This window comes from Kogia breviceps, chromosome 10 (assembly GCF_026419965.1).
Source record: "Kogia breviceps isolate mKogBre1 chromosome 10, mKogBre1 haplotype 1, whole genome shotgun sequence".
In the NCBI taxonomy this organism is placed as follows: Eukaryota; Metazoa; Chordata; class Mammalia; order Artiodactyla; family Physeteridae; genus Kogia; species Kogia breviceps.
Window position 1 is genome coordinate 34,537,166 of NC_081319.1, and position 19,707 is coordinate 34,556,872.

A 19,707-nucleotide genomic window follows, 5' to 3' on the forward strand; every position below is an offset into this window, starting at 1 on the left:
TGTATGCTCTCTTTAAAAAAAAACCACATAGACATTCTAAAACCTTTCTAGTCCTGACAAATAGAGTGCATCTAAATAGTTGGGTATCAACAAATATCATTTGATTGGAGTGGGTAGACAGGTATAAGACCCTAAGACAATGGAAGTCAAGGTGCCTCTACATGAATCAATGATAGGATTTTCCTGAAGATAAGAATTGTTTCATCCAACCAGATAACCAATGAGTATTCACTTTGAGTCACAATAATGTCACAAGGAATAGAATTCATAGTTGTAGATATTTTTAGCTTCCCAGAGCAGTTTCACATCTGAAGGCTTTCTGATCCTCACAGTAAACCAGGGAGATCATTAACCCATTCTTCAGATGTAACAAGTGAGGTGAACCAGGTACACATCCCAGCAGTCCTGAGTGTGGTCCTGCCATATTTCAAATCCATCACAATCACCTGTATATCAGACTAGCAAGGTGCTATGTTTTGTTGCTGTTAGTACTTTTCTTGTTTGTTTGTCTTAATCTCAAAACATACAACAGTTTTTCTCTCTGAGCATTAGAAAGTCTATTCCTGTGTCTCCCTTTGCCTCTCTGGGTCCTAAAAGGAGAAGGTGATGTGTATCCCAACACTTCTAGTCCTTCCTAAGAACTTGCCTTCTGTTAAGGTAATTGTTTGGGGGTACAGGGGTAAAGAGGACTTGAAAAGAATCAAGTCACAACTATAGTCAACTTCATAAATGACAAATCTGAGAAGCTGAGGAAGAAAGAGTCCTCAGATGGGAATTAAAAGCCAGTTCACAAAACATCCAAAAATCTATGGATCTGCCACTTACCAGACCTGGTCTTAAAAGATCATATGGTGGGTGTCCGGGCCTCATCTAAGAGACACAAGAGCACAGCTAAGCTGGGCTTAATGGGACAGGAGTGTTTCCTCATTGGGCTCCTGATGGCTCAACCCCTCTCAAATTGGTGGCCACCCTGTGCCTTGGTTATTCCCACCTCCCCCCACCTCAGGGACTCTGAAGGTCAGGATTTGTGAGGTTCCATGGTAACCTCTGGAATCACAAACACACACTTTGCTAACTCTCTGAATCTCAGGCTCCATTCATCCCTGGCCTAATAATGTCTCTTACTTCAGAGAAAAGAAATTGAGAAAACATATTGATGGGCTCAGGAAAGACTTCCCAGGCTCACACCAGCTCTGGTCAAACACCAATTTGAAGAATTAAGACCCTGTGGCTCTCTGAAGACAGACACAGGGGACGAGCAGTGGTTTAAAAGGGCATCTGAGGGCTTCCCTGGTGGCACAGTGGTTAAGAGTCCACCTGCCAATGCAGGGGACGTGGGTTCGAGCCCTGGTCTGGGAGGATCCCACATGCCGTGGAGAAACTAAGCCCATGTGCCACAACTACTGAGCCTGCGCTCTAGAGCCCGCGAGCCACAACTACTGAGCCCGTGTGCCACAATTACTGAAGCCCATGCACCTAGAGCCCATGCTCCACAACAAGAGAAGCCACTGCAATAAGCCCACACACTGCAATGAAGAGTAGCCCCCGCTCGCCGCAACTAGAGAAAAGCCCGCATGCAGCAACAAAGACCCAACGCAGCCAAAAAAAATAAAATAAAATAATTAATTATTTATTTATTTTAAAAGGCATCTGGGAACTGAACTTGGTGACATTCTGCCCACTGTCCATCTGGGTCTCTTTAGAAGAACAAGGAAACATTGTCAAACCCGAGAGCCACCAGAATGCCTGCTCCCGAGTGTGGGGCTCTACAGGCCGTCAGGCTCCGAGCTGAGGCACAGAGATTTACTAAAACGTATACAAACAAACACCAGACTTGAAACACTGCTTCTCGGGATAGGCAGGAATTCCTCAGCAGAGCTTCGGGACAGCTGAATGCCCTCCAGTCATTTGTCAGGAGGTAAGTGAGTCCTCCCACTGGCTGCTCCCCTACCAGCCACACCATATCCAGAGTTGAGCAAAATGACTCACCAGGGCTGGAGAGGACTCCAGGACAGTGGACAGAAGCCAACAAGCGTGAAAAACACAGAGTCGTGGAAGGGCCAACAATGGGCAAGTGAACACATACACTGCGGGCCCCGAGGTAGAACGGAGAGGAAAAATGTCAACAGGCCTGGGGTGGCCTGAATTTTGTTTCTACTGCTTGTGGAATCAATAAATGGTATAAGCTTCCCTTTCACTGTCCCACTTCAGGAGCTCCCTACTTACTGATTGGTGAGCTGCTCGGCCCCAACAAACAGGTTGATTCTCGAGAGGCCCGTGCGAGTGCCGAGGAAGGCCACCTCCACACCCTTGTCAGAATTCCTGAAATAGAGCAGAAGGAATCAGGGGGATTCTGTCAGACAGTGAGCAGATAATGGCTTCTGCATTTTAAGACTCATGCAATGTTTTATGAAATAACAGTCTTGAAGCCTGAAATTTTGGAAGAAATTATAGAAACATACACACACATGCACACACAGGATGACAACTCTAATTCCTTACAAAAGTTTTTGTGGTAATTCTTGCCAGAAAATGTAAGAAGTCCATGACCAAAAAAGCAGCATGAGGAAATAAGTGCATCCCGACCGCTAAATAAACACACCTTTATCTCAAGGTTCTGGGTGCAAGTTCAGAAACAGCAGGCCAACTTTAAGGAGAGGAAAAAAAGCCTTAGAGCTAGCTTTTTGCACTGATGCTACCAAGTCTGTTCTTGGTTCTGAGACCATTAGTGGAATCTGCCATTAGTGAAAAGAAGCAACTGAGTCACTGACTCAAGTCTGTAGTATCCCACAGCCTGGAAATGTTTGGGACTTGAATTCTACACCATTTGGGGGGCACCAACTGGTAACTTCTACTAAAGAATAGGCCTTATCCTCACCACCAACCCCAGAGGGATGAGTAAAGAAATGACTTCTGTAAATAGCCCTACAGGATGCCACACATAGGAACTCTAAGGACAGCCTTGGCAAAGAAAACTCATTTGAAAATTCACCAAAGATTTATTTTCAACATTCAAGGCAAATTTTATATGTTTGAACATGTTCTTCAGGGTTTTCTCAGTAGATACTTCTTCTAAAAAACAGCAAATGGTCTTTCTCCACAAATATATAATTTTATTCTACAAAAAAATATGAAGAGAATACTGATTCCTGAGTTTGCTTCCCTGCCCTAGATGCTAGTAGCAATTTGATTCAAAGCATTATCCATGTCATCTTCAGTATAAGATAATTTAGTTACTTGATCTCTGATGGTTGTCAAAGTGGTCAATACTACCTTTAAGTATTTAAGGGATGAATAAAAACAAACATTATGCATTTGTTTCTGCTTGTAGCCTACACCAAATTGGAAAGCCGGGCTGCCCAATCAGTTACAGATGTGGACTACACAGCAAGCTACCATTTTGGAAATCTTTAGCATCTGTTAGGGGTGAATCAGCAATCTTTCCACAGGATTTTGAGTTTCATGAGAACCTAAAAGAAACATTTCCACTAGAGAATGCAATCACAGGAAAGGCTTTGACTCTTTCCAAACCTCCCAGGGAATAAGATCCATGCAGGTAAAGCAGTCCGAGGATACCCCCAAATATAATGAGACTGGTTATATCTTTGGGAGTCCAGACTCATGTATTAAACTGCCTACCTTACATCTATGCTTAGGAGTCATTTTAACTATAAAATGTCGAGAAAAGAATTCTGGCCATGTCCAGTCCCAAACCTACTCTTTCTTCATTGTCTCCTGTCCTAGGAAACGGCACCACTATCTACCCAGGTATTGATGTCATCAACCTGAGAATGATCCTTGACAGCTCACCCTCCCTCCCCTCACACCACGAACCCATCACCAAGTCCTGGGGGTCTTACTTCCAAAGCATGCCACAAGTACATCCCTTCTCTCTGTGCCCACTGCCACTGCCTTGGTCCAAGTGGCAAATCCCTTGAACTGCTGTAGGAGCCTTGACTATTTTTCTTACCCCCATTACATTCTATTATCCACGTAGCAGTAGAAGGGTCTTTTTAAAAAATGCAAATCTGATCATCTCCTTCTTAAAATCTTAAAATGTCGTTCTTAAAATTCTTCAATGATTTTCCAATATTCTAAGTACAAAATCCAAAATCCTTAATCTGATTCCCAAGGTCCTGAACCACCAGGCCCTACTGTACCCTTGTCTCCTGACATCTTCCAGCCTACCCTCTACATTTCAGTTCTGTTGGCCTTCTTTAAATTTCTCAACCATGTCAAATACTCTCTCACCTCAGGGCCTTTGCACATACTGTTCCAATTCCCTGGAATGCTCCCAGGGAACTCCTGAACTAGTTCCTGCTCAGAAAAGCCTTTCCTGTCTTCTATCTCCACTCTAGGTCTTGTTACTGTCTACATGTCTAATTTTCGTTCACAGTTATCATAATTCTTAATCATATAGCACACTATATATCACAGGTACCATGATGGTGAGGACTGTGTTTGATTGAGTTACCTCGATTTCACCAATACCTAGCCCAGTGCCTGGAACATAACAGACATGCAGTCAATATTTGATGAATGAATGAATGAAAATGAGAACAGAATGAATAATAGACCTGATATAGGAAAACATACAAAATGGAAGATTAAAAAAAGGAAAGGATGGGCTTCCCTGGTGGCGCAGTGGTTGAGAATCCGCCTGCCGATGCAGGGGACACGGGTTCGAGCCCCGGTCCGGGAAGATCCCACATGCCGCGGAGCGGCTGGGCCCGTGAGCCATGGCCGCTGAGCCTGCGCGTCCGGAGCCTGCGCGTCCGGAGCCTGTGCTCCGCAACGGGAGAGGCCACAACGGTGAGAGGCCCGCGTACCACAAAAAAAAAAAAAAAAAAAGGAAAGGAGCTAATAAAGAATAAAAAAGGAGAGAGAACTGAATAATGTATGACATGAAGGTATAAGGAAAAAGGAATAATTTTTTCCTTATTTTTAATTGTTAACAGCCTACTTAAAATAGTAAAATACTAGTATTAATATTAAAAATAAACTACTGAAGCAGTTCTCACCTTAGTCTTTGACAACAACTACTGTTGCCTGCCCTCCTCCCCCTACATCCTCCACTTCAGAAATAAAACTGCAGGGTTATATCTGACACCCTAATGAAATAGAGCTCTCACTTCCCTGTCCTCCTCGCAACCTAGCCTGGCCTAGATCCCAAGTTCCCTCTAGATGGTGAAGGTGAGGGAGCCATGGCAGGGCAGGAAGCAAAATGCTCCTTCCGCCTCCCTCTCTCTCGGAAGTGTCACCCTACCTCAGCATACCAAATTTCATGTAATGTTAAAACTCAAACAAATTATATGTCAAACCCAGGAGTTGCCATCCAAGCCAGAGCCGCTAATCTGCTCTAGCTCTTGTGGTTTGGAGCTTTGGGGAAAATTAAAGAACTTTAACACCAGCCTCCTAAAACAGTTTAGTTCTTTAAACCATAACCATATTTCGGACGGCTTGTGGGGAAATGGCCATGAAAGGGGGACACGTGCAACCACTTACTCAGATTTGTTGAGGGCAAGGCTGGTCCAATAGGCTTCAATGGGAGCACTCACCACAGCATCAAAAAGGACTTCTTGTATCAATTCTTTATCACCTGTTGGGAGGGATAGACTTGAGAAGATGGGTTTGGCTAGACCCCAAATTGTAGCATGAGAAGTGCTCACTGGGCTTATCTTACAGTATCTACAGGCTACTTTCTCCTATGGTGTGTTCCTGTGTTAACCTCCCACCAGCTGAAAATATGAAACAGTTCTGACACCTGATATGCTGCAATACAAGGGCCCCCAAAGCATTTGGATGAGACAATAGTAAATTGAGAGTCTTGGGTGTCTCACGCTTCAGTTTTCTACTTTCCCTCCCCATCTAGTAGTTCATGCCATAGACCAGCACGCCAACTCTGGGATTTGGAGATCAGAAGGCAGCACTCCTCAGTTTGCTCTTTTCATCCCCATTTCTGTCCTCTATCAAAATTTGCAATTATTCAGGGCCCTGATCTTGGTTGTAAGGGAAATGGGATATGATAGCTTAAGAACTTCTGGGACTCTTATTTTGTCATTCCTTCCATCTAAGATTTTTATTTTTCATTTTAAAGTAGGACATCTGTCCTTATCCAAATGAATTCTTTATAGAGCTCTGTGGAAGAGGCCAAGGAATCAGGAGGACATCATGAGTCTAGCAGAGGCATCCTAAAGCCCTACAGCTTTATCACCTACAGCAGGCCACTCATCACCTTAGTTGGTGGCCAAGAAGACAGTGCAGCTTTGTTGTAAAAGCAAAAACTGGAAACAACTCACCATCAAAAAGACAATGAATAAATTGAGATAATATATAAATATAAAATGAATAATATATAATTATATATATATATATATAAGTCTTAATATACAAAGTAATGAAAATAATGGCACATACTATATATGGATATATATATACACATATATCCATATATTAGTTCCTGGAACTAATTTATGCTTGTTCAGGGACTGTTCTTACACTTGGTGAGCATCAGGCCTGCAGCTGCTCTCTCTCTGCCCCCCTTTCCCTGCCCCCCTCACGAGCTACTGGTCATTTCTGATTCACTGAGCTCCCTCAGAGGGTACTCTGTAGGAGGAGGGGCAGCAGAATATACAGTGCAAAAAGCAACATGTCACAGTGGCAATACCACTCCAAACAGAACCAGGAGGCCTAGATTATGGCCTTGGATGAGACAAGTCTTATTTCCAGCCTTTGTTTCTCTTTGTAAAATAAAAAAGCAGATACTGACAGTCCCCTCCCAGTTGAGACATTTTCATGTTACTCAGGTGCCTGACTAAATGGTTTGGTAAGGGGACAAATCCAATGTGAAGGGTTAAACTGGGATTGGGGATTCTGCATGACTCTTGGTAACCCACATTCCTTTTCCTGTTCCTACAGGAAGCAGACAATTGGCTGGATTTAATGTGACTGATCATCTTTGCCAAAGCAAAGCTTCCCATGAAAACTGAGGGGAAATATGGTCTTGAGTTCACGCACACATCCCCCACCACCGTCCAACCACCATAGGCACACACACATGCATTTGGAAGCACACTCACACTGGAGCAGAGGTTCTTTGCCTTTGAGGTAGAGCTTAATAGCTTCTAGTTGAGAGAGATGACGATGCTCTGGGTGTAGGTCAGTGTTGCAGTAGGACCTAGGAATGTGACATGGCCCAAAAAAAGAACATGTACATATTTATGGCATCACTTTCCTTTGCCTTTGAACCAGGAGAACTGGGCAAGGGAGTACAGACAACTTGAAATCAAAGAGGGTGATAAACACAAATGCTGAGGAAGAATCATTCCATTCTTACCATTCGTCTGCCAAGGACACATCAGGGTGTTCTAAGTCATGCAGGCCTGGAGGTCAAGGAGAAGAGCATCATGAGTAAGTACCACCTGTGTGGGGCACTGACCACCCCCCTCATGCTCTCCTGTGCTTCAAATGTGCTAGGGCAAGGCCATGGGGTGTGGGGGTTAAGGTTAGACATCAACCCCAAAGATATCTGCCTGAGAAAATAGACTTTGCACATAGGAAACAAGTTCTCTTCCTAGGCTGAACCTTCCCCCCACGTCCACCTCACTCAGCCACCACTGCAACTTTCCCTGGCAGTCTCCCAGGAAAGCCTTAACTCCCTGAAGATAAATGATGCACCAGTGAGTCCTGGGAGAGAAGCTTAGCAAGACGGTGGAGACACCAACTTTGGAGGCCCGTACAGTACAGCCTGAGTTGGGAAATTGGGTGGGCCACTAAACTCCTGTGTGATGTTAGCAGGTTGATTTACTCTTTCTTCACGTGCAAAACAGTAATAATAATAGTCCCTAAATGACAGGTGGTTGTGAGGATGAAATTATAGGTCGAATGATATGAGATTGCCAATACTCAACTGTTTTTGACCAGCAAAAATTGCTAGTTGATACAGGATGCTAAGTTAAAATGAATCATCAGTCTGGAGAGGTAGCTAGGAGAACTGTGGCCTGCAGGGAATTGGGGAGTTTTTATGTATAGAATACCCAAGAGACCCTAATTCTGTGAAATCACTCTTTTTCCTTGTGTCTTCATGTGACTTCATTTTGATGGGTCATCAGCAGACAAACACTTCTGAGTGACAACCTCAGGAACTCCAATTTTTGAGAATGTCAGTTTCCCAAGTGACCAACAGTATATTACTGCACTCAGGATTCCAGTTTCCTCCTCAAATACAAATGTACAAAATAAATAGCAAAATACTAGAACTATCATCACACACTCCTGTTTGATTTTATAGGAAGTAGGCACTGAATTATATAGAACATCATATTATATGACCCAAGTGGCCATATCCTGGCTCCAACACCTTCTGGTTGAATGATGTTGGGAATGTTTCTTCAACTCTTTGACTTATACCAGTCAGAAGATGTGGGTAATAGTGCCTAACTCACAGACTGCATGAGAGGGTTGAATGGAATAGTGATTAGTCCCTAGGACAATCTATGCATCCATCCATCCTTTCTTCCCTTTCTTGCTCCCTCTACTCCTCCCTCCCATTCTTCCTTCCATATATTTACTGAGCATCCACTATGTGCCAGGTACTATTCTAGGTCCTGAGAACACAGCAGTGACCAATACAAAAATCACTGCTGCTCTCATGGTATTTACTTTCTAGTGGCAGAAAGATAAGTAAATAAAGTTAAAAGACATACCCTATCAGTAGTGAGGGCTATGAGGTTAAGAGAGAGAATGAAGCAAGGAGAGGGGGTACCAAGAGATGGGGAGGGATGAGGGAAAGAGTTTCATTGTTAACTGTGGGAGTCAGGATGCTTCACTGAGACAGTGACTTTAAGCAAAGACCTAGAGGAGGTGAGGAGAGAACCACGTAGTAACTGAGGTGCTTGTAGCAGAAGAAACCACAGGTGCAGAGGCCCTGAGCTGGGATCTCACCTTCCTGGAATACTGGGTTAATGATATCAATTCTCTATATAATATATTTCTAGTTTCTGTTCTCATCAACCTTCATCTTCAAAGCCCTCTCTGCCTATATTTCATAGGACCTATCAATGAGACCCTGAAGGGAAGATCTTTTTGACTGCTTCCTCTCTGAGTTCCTAGGCCACCAAGGAAATACGGTTGTTCTCTAACACTCTCACCTCCGATTTTGATCCTCCTGACAAAATCACACCTGTTTGATTGATAATGCTGACAATAATAACATAAGCTCTAATTTATTGAACAAGTACTGTGTATTACATATATATAAAGATAAAGTGTCAAGGAGATTCAGAAGAGAAACTATTTCAGCAGGTAGAACTACAGCCCATACCTTCAGCCTCAGTAGCAACTCCTTACATTTTGAGCAAAATCTGCCTGTTCACCATCTTTGTAATACCTGCCATTGTCAAAGCAGGTTGAAAATTCCTACATTCTATGGGAGAGCATTCTTTACGGGACAACCTTCAGAAGCGGTCGCCATCCCCAAGAAACTCCTGCCTTCTTTAAGAACAGAGCAGAATGGTAATCAAGCCATGGCCTTTGCGGATGACAAGCCCCTCTACTAGTTAGCCCAGGGGAAGCATTTTTCTCAGGCTCTGTCACTCAGCAAAGCTGGCAGGATTGGAAGCCCTCTTATTTACAGAGGACCAACAGAGAGAGGAAGATCTGACCTCATTTGTGTGGATAACCAGACACTCTTCCCCTTGCCTAGGATTCAAACTAATTTCTTGCATGATGGTTGCAGCTGGCTCTGAAATTCTCTCTGTGTGAGCTCTTAGCCTAACAGAAGATAATAGTGACTAAAGAAATGAAGAACTGATCCAAAAAACAATGCAAAACAACTGTGTGTATGTGTGTGGGGGGGGGAGAGAAGATGGAGGGTCAGGTCCATTGACTAAGGGAATGAACACAAGAGAGGCAAATAATCCATTAACAATCTCTCCTTTTACTGTTCTGACCATGAGCTATTTCCCCATCTTGACCTCAGATGGCTTAGATGTGAATTTTCTGTCTTCACGAGCAGTGACATCCACAGAGCCACACGTGGCTGGCTCATGGAGCCAGAAAATAAAAGAAGTTAAAAAAAAATGATCCCTGAGAATACATCCTGTTGAGTATCTTTCCCAAATCACAAAGTTACTTGTTTTTTCTTGCCTGTCTCTAGGAAGAGGGAGCACATGATTGATTATCTCTGCAGTGGGCATACTCTGGGTTCTGTCCCGGTCAAGATGACCTCTTCACTCTCCTTCCTGTTCCTTAAGATCTCACAATCAGTTGGGAAACAAAACCCAAAACCCATGAAACAATGCAGGGACACTCAGGAGTAGACCAGAAGGCCATCTATGAAACCTGGCATCTCAGGGACTTCCAATCTCCTTCTTCATTCTCCACTGCATCATCGGAGTGAGCCACAAGGCGGTCTAGCTTCTGGAAGTTCACCAAACTCATTTGTAACCAGCTCTAACCCATTAAAACCCAGCTTGTAACTGACCTTCCCACTCTTGGCCACACTCCCTGAGGATACCCACAAAGAGCATTGGTCTGGTCCAACTCCTTCTCTGTCAAGATGCAAAACAGAAAACGTAGGTTGGGCAAGTGACTTACTCAAGGCCACTCTGGGAGTGAAGCCTTTCAGAGGCCAGACCTACTCCTCCCTATGAGCTGGTGATACTGGGAAAGAAAACTTCTCTGAGCTACTAGGTTGCTGGGAGATGAAAAGGACAGTATGGAGTGAGAGCAGTTTTAAAGTTTAAAGGGCTATAACAACTGCTACCATTTACTGGGAATTTCCAGTGCACTGGTGCTTTATGAAGACAAGAAGAGGGACTTCCCTGGCAGTCCAGTGGTTAAGACTCCATATACTTCCACTGCAGGGAGTGCGGGTTTCTGACTTACTAAATCATTTGAATGATCACATTTCCCTTGGACCCAGGCTGCCTTGAAGCACAAGTGAAATTTGTGGCTCAACTGTGTAGAAGACTAAGGCTCGCAAACCTCTCTTTTCTTTTTCTTTTACTGGGCTTGAGTTTTTACACTAATTCGTATTTTTCTTGGTACTAATTTTTATGTATGAGAATACAGTTGGTGGATGGATGTCTCCTATGAGTTGCCTCAACAACTTTGTGGATGAAAGCAGAACATAAATAAATGAAATCGTAAGGAAGGCCATCACTAGTTGGGAGTCCCACCATTCTGAATCAGTCTAGGAGAGCAAGGTAACATCAGGTGGGTAAATGGTTGAGTCACATGTCCAGGGATTGGAATAAGGGTTGGATAGATGAGCAAATTCTTCAGCTAACCCAATAGCTGGCTTCAGGGCTTTCTTCCCACACAAAAGGATAAGATGGATGAAGGCAGCATCTTACCTTCTTCAATGGTTACATTCCCTCGGAAGAAATATTTCCCATGGCCTCTAGAGAGCGCCACACCTAAACTGTGCAGAGAAACAAAGCAGACCTTGAAATCCATGACACTGACCGGAATAGACTTGCAGGTGAACTTTATTTTCCATTTTCACATTTCCATTTCATGTTCTTTTTTTTTTTTTTTTTTTTTTTTTTTTTTTGCGGTACGCGGGCCTCTCACCGCTGCGGCCTCTCCCGTTGCGGGGCACAGGCTCCGGACGCGCAGGCTCAGCGGCCATGGCTCACGGGCCCAGCCGCTCCGCGGCACGTGGGATCTTCCCGGACCGGGGCACGAACCCGTGTCCCCTGCATCGGCAGGCGGAGTCTCAACCACTGCGCCACCAGGGAAGCCCCATTTCATGTTCTGTAAACAATTTTTTTCAAGTTTACTTTCAAAATCCCACTGATTATAATTGGTGTTGGTGTTTCTTAGATTCTATCAGCTGCTTCAGTGTAATTTCTGACTGCAAGTGCAACAGCAATGGGCAGCTCCAGTGTGTTTAAAGAGGTGTGGCCTTCTAGCAGGCCCTCTTTTGGGATGCTCTTGCAAGAGCTTCGTGTCCTGCTCTTCACTACCACCTTATGCACCCCTGCCCTACATTCAGCCACACATGGCTCTTTCGAGACTGTAGAGTTTGGGACGAGGGAAAATTAACCCCTTCTCAATGGCAAAAATGAACACTTCCACTGCCACTTGAACGTAGGCACATGACTCTATCGTGGGCTTCTCTGCCCAACCTTCTCCCTTGTCTGATAGATTTTTCACACTCTCACACTCTCAAAAGTCTTGATTTAAGCTCCTTCCTTCATTGCCCAAAGTCAGAGAGTATGTTTTGATAACGCAGTCCCTTCATTTGGTAAACCCACTTAGCAGTCATGTGTTCCATCAACTGCTCTGGCTCCAAATGGAATCCACCCATGATCCCTGGCCATATACAACAACAATGCCACATTTTTTTTTTTAAGATTAATCTATAGTTAGTAAATTCTTTCTCTCCTTAGCTCTGCAAGGCACCAGTTCAGGAACACAAAGAAGCCCTACCAAAATAACTTTTTACAAAAAGTGTTATCACACTAAGTTAATAGCAGGAAATTTTAGACTGCCACATATACACTTCTGAAAGCAGGCAAGGGGGCAAATGCATTTTTCAGGATTGTTACAAAGAGAAATAACAGGATTCAAAGGCAGACAAGCACAGAACAGTTCAGAGAAATTAAAACGGAAGCACAACATGTAGGGATGAATATGCTACCTCCAAGTGTGAAGGATCATGGAAATAAAAGGCAGCAAGTTAGATGGTTAAGGACCCTGGTAACCCTCTGAATTTATCTATCTACCCTTAGTTAGAACCCCAGAAGCGTATTTGCTTCATAATGAGATGCAAAGCCATGACAAATTGAGTGAGTTCTCCTAGGTGAGCCTGAACCATCTTCCCCCTTCTGGAAAACAAAAGCAAAAGCAGCCTGGGAAAAGCCCCTTCCTCACTCTTTCCGGCCTTTCGGCAGGGTGTTTGGTTATCTTCAGATGATGAGCTCTGAAAGCGTCAGCAGGTTTTGTACAAACACAACTGATGGGTCTGATGGAATGTCCATGTATTATGGTCAGCTCTACCTGAAAGGAGTACCCTTGATGTCTGTATAATAGTAGTCATTTGTCATCACCAAAACCCGTTTCTAGATTGAAAAAAAAAAAGTCGTAGAGAAAAGAAAACATGGTTAGTCTGCTAGGTGAAGTTTTCAGAAATAAATAAAAATAAATGGATACACTATGATCAGGTTAACAGTACTACATGAATCTTGTTTGAGATAAGTAAAGACAAGAGAAAAATGATCTCAGCGAAAGATATTTACTCCAGATAGAGCTTTCAAAGCTAATTTTTCACAGTGGTTTGTTTTAAATTAAGCGGCAAGAATGTTTGAGAAAAATGTACCCCTTTGTCCACTGTCTTCTTCACCTCCATGGAAAACTTCCCGGTCTTTCTATTGACCATGGCATTTCTTAACTAAAACGATAAAAGAAAATTGGAGTTAGTTCTTCCCAGGGTTACCATACTGTCTTGGACACCTTCCACCCTCCAGCTTGGGAGCACATTTGGTGGCTTGTGTATGACAGAGTTTTTCCCCATTGACTCTTGGGGTACTTTTGCAGTAAGTCTGCATACTACACTCAGACCTATGAAGTGGGACTTCAGAAGAATGAACACCCAACTGCTCTTGTCCAGGGGGAGAGAGGTTAACAACAATAAATAAATGACCATCAACTTCAATTTGGGGTGCTCGTGTAAACCTCTGGGCAACAATGACCAAAAAAGCCTCTGCAATGTTGACAAATCCTGAGAGTCAGAGAACGGACCCCCAGCAAATGCTAAAACACTCAAAAGCAAGGGGAAAAAAAAAAAAAAAAAAAGAAGCAAGGGAGACGAGTTACTTTTTCAAAAAGGGTATTGGTTTGTCATGGAGAAATCATTTTTCAAAACATAATCAAGTTAAGGGTATTTTCCTACACAGTAGTTTTTTTGTTTTGTTTTGGTTTTTTAAAAAGCCAACCATTTAGAAGACAGGGATTAAGTTTTTCACAGCATGAATCATCCTCAAATACTCTGAGAAATCTGGGCCAGTGAAAGGCCTGGCTGAGGCCGATGGGCAGTGAACAGGGCAACCCTGTATCTGATTTTTGGAGGTCCCATCTGGGAACAGTGAGCCTCCCTCCCTTCCCCCACCCCTGGCTGATCTCTGCTAATTACTTGTGGCCCTTCTGTGAGTTCAGAGAAGGACAGCAGACACAGTGATGAAAGATGTGCCGTCATGGGCACCAATAGGAGACGACGGGAAAGCCATTTAATGAAATAGGAGCAAATGCTGACATGCCACAGCCTGTCAGGAAAGGCTCTTTCCCAGCCCCACGGCTTGTTTTTATTTTCTTATTTTTATTTTTTAATTTTTTCCCCTCTTCTTCTCCTTTGAGGAGCTTGAATAAGATCTGGCTGATAGAGAACTACAGTGCTTGCAAGCAACCTAAATTTGATGTGGGGCTGTCTAGATTTGGGTTCATATTCTCATCTTCTGTGAGAGAGAGTAAAAGCATAATTTTTAGCTGGAGGCATGTATAAAATAAAACATATATTTTACTCTAGATATTTTTTAACAACACATAATGGGCATTTCTGGAAATATTTTCCCATTTTAACTTTTGTGGTTTTAGATGGGGAGAGCTGGTCTTAATTAAGTCTACTTTCTAACTCTTAAGAACGGCTTGATTTATCTTTGACATGGTTTTCATTTTTCCTCTTTCTGGTGCCTGCCTAAAGCCATTTGGGACCTTCCCCTCTCACATTCCCCAGGCAAGTCAGAGATTAGGTAAGCTTCTCCATGCCTCAGTGCCACCCCACCCCCAACTCCCAGTAGCACAGAACAATCAGCGTCAGGACCTGGGAGGGTCCAAGGCCAGGGTCACTAATGCTTTCTGGAGGCAGATGCTTAGATGATTAGTCTAGTCTTTCCCTTTTCTTCAGTTATAATGGAAATAGATTACACTTATTGAACATTGAGGCAGGATAGCCCTGGAGTTCAGAAATGGACTCTGGGGCCAGAGGTTTATGATCTTGACCAAATCACTTACCCTCTCTGTGCCTCAGATTCTCTTCCTGCAAAATGGAACTAATGACAGCACAGACTGTCTCATAAAGTAGTAAAGTAGTGGGAACTAGATGAGCTAATATGTAGAAGAGTGCCTGGTATTCCCTGAGCATTCAGTAGATGTTACCTGTCCTGTATCATCATCCTCACCAGCATCATCATCATCTTCATTATCATCCTCCTCCCTTTTCTTTAATGTCAGACCCCTTTCAATAGCTCAAAATATTAGGATTCAAACTCCAGTTTGTTTGACACAGATATGACCTCACATCTTTTCTGGAAGTACACAGGGTCTATGTTATAAATGAGGTCATTAAATTCAACAGGATCCTAGCTGCCAAGAGAAGTAGGATGCTCCTTCCAAGAACTTCTCTGCAGCTAGGAAGACTCATGCTGCTTCTTCCTCAGTGGGCTCTGCTTGTCTGGTCTTTCCCAGATTTTGACCTAAAGTCTGCGCTCTGCTACTTACATGCAAACCCCACTGGTGGACACATGGGCATGTGGGATCTTGCGTAGCCTTCACAGAGATGCTTTGTATAGGTTCCAGAATTCTCTAATCAAGGGAGTGCAAATCCCTAGGAGAGAAATGGCGACTTGGGTTTTCCCAATCAAGCATGTTGGTAGTGAAGGAATTTGTGTCTCAAATGTACCTTATTTCCAAGGAGACAAGAGACCCAAACAAAAGAGACTATCAAAGGCCAACTGGTGAAGAATAAGAGCAATGAACTTTCTGGAGGTGTGGGAACTCTGAAGGTAGACACTCAGAACCCAGTCCTGGGAATCAGATGAAGGTAAAGAACATGGCACAGGCTGGGAATCCGATGACAAAGGAAGAAAAGAGCAAGGAAACGGAAAGCATTTGTCAAATCGTTGTTCGTAAAAGGAGATATCAGCTCATGGAAAATTAACTTGGGCACAGGTGATGATTACTAGACAACTGGGGTACAGATGAGCCAAGTAATAAATCTCTTCAAGTAACTTGCAAAGGAGAAGTGCGAGTGTCAGCCTAGTGTTAACTAGCAGAGGGCCTGTTTCCTGGATGCAGGGACTCCCAAGTATGAATGAGCATCAAGCTTGCCTCCCATATCAATTAAAATGTAAAAGATGAAAGGATGGAGAAGATGTTGATGACAGGGTTCAAACCTTCTGGGAAAGAAAACAAAAAGATCCAGTGAAGTCAAAATAAAGCAGCTGATAAAGTGAAGAGGAAAGAGAAAGGAAAACAATGGAATGCACCCTTTAAAGTTTCATGATACAGTTTAGCAACTGACATTCATTAATGAGAATGAGGGTTGATGATGCTGAGAATAATACTAATAACAGTTACCACTCAGAAAGCTCACTGTGTCCATGCAACGATGTTGATGTTGACACTTTTCACTACAGTAACACATTTAGTATTCACACAGCTCTGTGAGGTAGGTACTATTGCCATCATACTCATTTTACTGAGAAAAAAAAAGACATAAACCAAAATTGAGATGTAGAGAAGATAACTGCTTGCCTGAGACCAACAGCCAGCAAATAGCAGAGGTGGGGTCTGAACCCAGGCAGGCTAATACCTGAACTGCATTCCTCAGGACTGTGCTAGCTTGCTTCTTGGTAGAAGCAGGTTGAAAGGGTACAACATGTACATTAGGTGCAGTACAATTAAAAGACCCAGACGTGAATCCTGATGACAATGTTTAAAGAACAAGAAGATATAAAACTCTACCAGGTCACTGAGCTGACACAACGTCAGGTCACCGACACCTGGGAGAAGAGAATGGATGAGGAAGAAACTTTTTATCAAACAGCAAAGTTACACTATCTGAATAGGGTTTTAAAAAGACTGAGTCCAGATGAAGAAGGAAATAGGTTAAATTTCTAAAACAGATATGACTCTTGCATTTTATAGGCAAGGAAAAAACTCAGAGATTTATGCTAGCTGAGACATCCAGGTTGCAGAGGACGTGAAGAGAGGAAAAGAAAACAGCAAGAGGACTGTGACGCCAGACATATTTCTGAAAGTAGGAGAACCCAGCCTGCAAGTTTCAAATGGTTCCCCTCAACATCTCTTTGGAAAGCAAGACAGAGGGAGGGATAGAAACACTGCTGACTCAATGATGAAGCTCAAGAAAGGACTCCAGACAAATCAGGGAGATGCAGGCAGAGAAACATAGCCTGGGCACGAAGAATCCACAGAGAAAGGGAAGTGCAAGTGTCCAGACAGGAACACCTGGGAGGTTCGGATTTAATTAAGGACAGTCTGCCTGCATTCACAAAAGGTGGCATGTCTAACTAATCTGATTTATTGAGGAAGGAACAAGAAGACTGACGGGGCCTAGTTGTGGGCATAAGGAAAGCCTTTGATACAGTCTCACAGGCTGAATCTGTGTAGGAAACAAGCATGTGTTACTGCAGTGTGGCCTGGAAAAGGGGAAAGGATGGGACAGCCCTGGAAACAGGGTGGCCAACCAAGCAGGAGGAGAGCGGCTCTTGCAAGCCCTGGGCTGACACCCTGACAGGTGAGTTCTGGCCCTGACTGTGCAGCTGTCTGGCAAGGCTCTGGCCAGGCTCCCCTGAGGGAGACAGATCCCATTAATGGCACTGAGGAGGAGTCTGGATTAATCAGCTGCAGAAGAGACTAGAGCCTAGAAAGGGATGGTTTTAGCAGACTGCACAAAACAGGCAGGGTGGCTGGCCCGTTTGCAAGTGGACCTACGGGTGGGAGCATTACAAAACTCCAAACGGGTACAAGGGCCCGTGGTCTCCGTGACCCTCTGGTGGCCAGGTGTCCCTCTGGTGGGACTCTCGGCTGGCTCCCAGGCAGCCTCCAGGTACAGAGGAGGGTACAATGGAGCTCCCTTCTCACCAGGCTTGAAAACAAATCACTTACCACATCATCGCGGTCCTCCCACTCCACCTCAGAAAGGTCAACACTACTGTAGTTAGGTTTCCTCCGCTTTTTCCCTTCTTCATACTGGCAGGAGGGGAAGAGAAAGAAAACAAATGACAAACAAAGAAAACATTTCCGTGAGATCACTGGCCAGGGCAACCTTCATCATCCGAAGTCCTGGTTCATGCCTGAGGACTGAGTGGAAGGTACTAGTGAGAAGCCCAGCAGCGGGGACGGTCCTGGGGTTTCTGTGGCAGGAAAACCAAACCCAGTCACCTGTAAACATTTGCTCCCAGCTAGGGAGAGTATACAAGCCAATTCTTTTCTCCCTATGAACTTACCTAGCGGACTCCTTACCTCTAAACATGCCAGATGCAAAGCAAAGCTTTTCCCCTCCTTGGACATCCTATGTGTGGAATGAAACTTTCCTCCTCAACTCCAACACTTTTAAAGCCCACCCCTTCAAGACATAGGAAAGGGCATCTTACATAGCTTAGAAAAAATCTAGTTATATCACTCTGTGTTTTATAGTTCTCCCATCCCTACCTCCTGCCTCATACCTACCTCATACTCCTTGGCCAGGAAGCAAAAGTACCGATCTCCACATTTGGGCTCAACACCCTGGTAACATTTCGCAGACACACAGAATCTTCTACTTGCTATCACACTGGCCACAGCAGTGCTGGGCTAAGCACAGCTACTTTACCTGGAGTACATGTGGGTATTGGGAATCACTACCAGATTTAATGGCCATTACGGCATTTCTCTGGAAAAGCTGATGAGTGCATTAATAACAGAGAAAGTGGTTTTAGTTTTTTTCCCCCTAAATTACTGGTGTTAGTCACCTGGCAAGCCTATATTTTATCAACTGGACAGTCCTGCGTCTGGATGTTCCTGTATCTAGGGCCTTTAACGCTGTGTTTATAATGTAGGAAAGTCTGCCCTCTGCTGCAGGCTCAGGATAAACAACCCCTTTGCCAGTTCATAGGATATGGCTGATGGCGTATTGGAAAAAATACATATGTATGTATAGTTTTTTTCTCTTTTCCTTTTATTTCTAAATTAGCCATCTTCTGATTTAATTCATAGGATTCTAAGTGAGACGGAGCATCACTCTAGGTGTTTTAAGAACCCCAAACCACAGGTTACCATTTTGGACACTGCCTGGCTACCATGGAGACAGGTGCTGAAGGCACATGGTGTGAAAGAGAAAAATCACTGCTGGTGTACTGAACCAAACAGGTCCAAACTGGCCCCCAGTGGAATCTAGGGGAGAGTGGCCAGACAGGGTAGATCTCCCGTCACTGTGAGGCCAAACAGGGTCCAGTGGTTTTCCTGCCATCTTGTCTTCTCTCAGGACTGCATTTCAGGAACCCTGAGATGTCCTTGGAGAGCACCCACCCTCACCACTCAGGAAGGCTGCCTTGCCTCGAAGGGGCAGTGGGCTCTGACCACCTTGGTCCACTGCCCTTCCACTCCCTTCTCTCAGACTTCCAATTAACAGACAGTCACGGTCAGTTTTATGAAATCAGATCCACTCCAGATGCAGGGGAAGCGAAGTGGTTCCCTCAGAAACCGCTGTAAACGATAGCGGATTCACAGTTGGATCCTGTTATGGAAAGCTCGCTGTGCATAGAAGCTGTGGTCCTCAAGACAGTCAGGCTGGAGCTGAGCCTGTGGGACAGTTAAGAGGTCAGCAGGGTTGTCACCCTCTTCTCAAGGTGAGGAGGTGTGATGGGGGAGGGGCACACGATGCTGAGAAGCCCACTTTGTCCCCCGAGGAGCTACAGTTGGACA

The 19,707-nt window shown here is 44.1% G+C and overlaps 1 protein-coding gene across 4 annotated transcripts in view; it reads right to left on the minus strand.

Annotated features, from left to right (window-relative positions):
• The window catches only part of CACNA2D3 (calcium voltage-gated channel auxiliary subunit alpha2delta 3), an 808,785-nt gene that overhangs the window by 153,685 nt on the left and 635,393 nt on the right, over positions 1-19,707 (minus strand). For all 4 annotated transcript variants that reach the window (XM_067043906.1, XM_067043907.1, XM_067043905.1 and 1 more), the window contains 8 exons: positions 17,911-17,994; positions 13,328-13,399; positions 13,009-13,070; positions 11,358-11,425; positions 7,337-7,382; positions 7,080-7,177; positions 5,506-5,599; positions 2,227-2,322 (listed from right to left, as the gene is read on the minus strand). In XM_067043906.1, the coding sequence (XP_066900007.1) occupies positions 2,227-2,322; positions 5,506-5,599; positions 7,080-7,177; positions 7,337-7,382; positions 11,358-11,425; positions 13,009-13,070; positions 13,328-13,399; positions 17,911-17,994 (620 nt within the window). The remainder of the gene's footprint in view (positions 1-2,226; positions 2,323-5,505; positions 5,600-7,079; positions 7,178-7,336; positions 7,383-11,357; positions 11,426-13,008; positions 13,071-13,327; positions 13,400-17,910; positions 17,995-19,707) is intronic.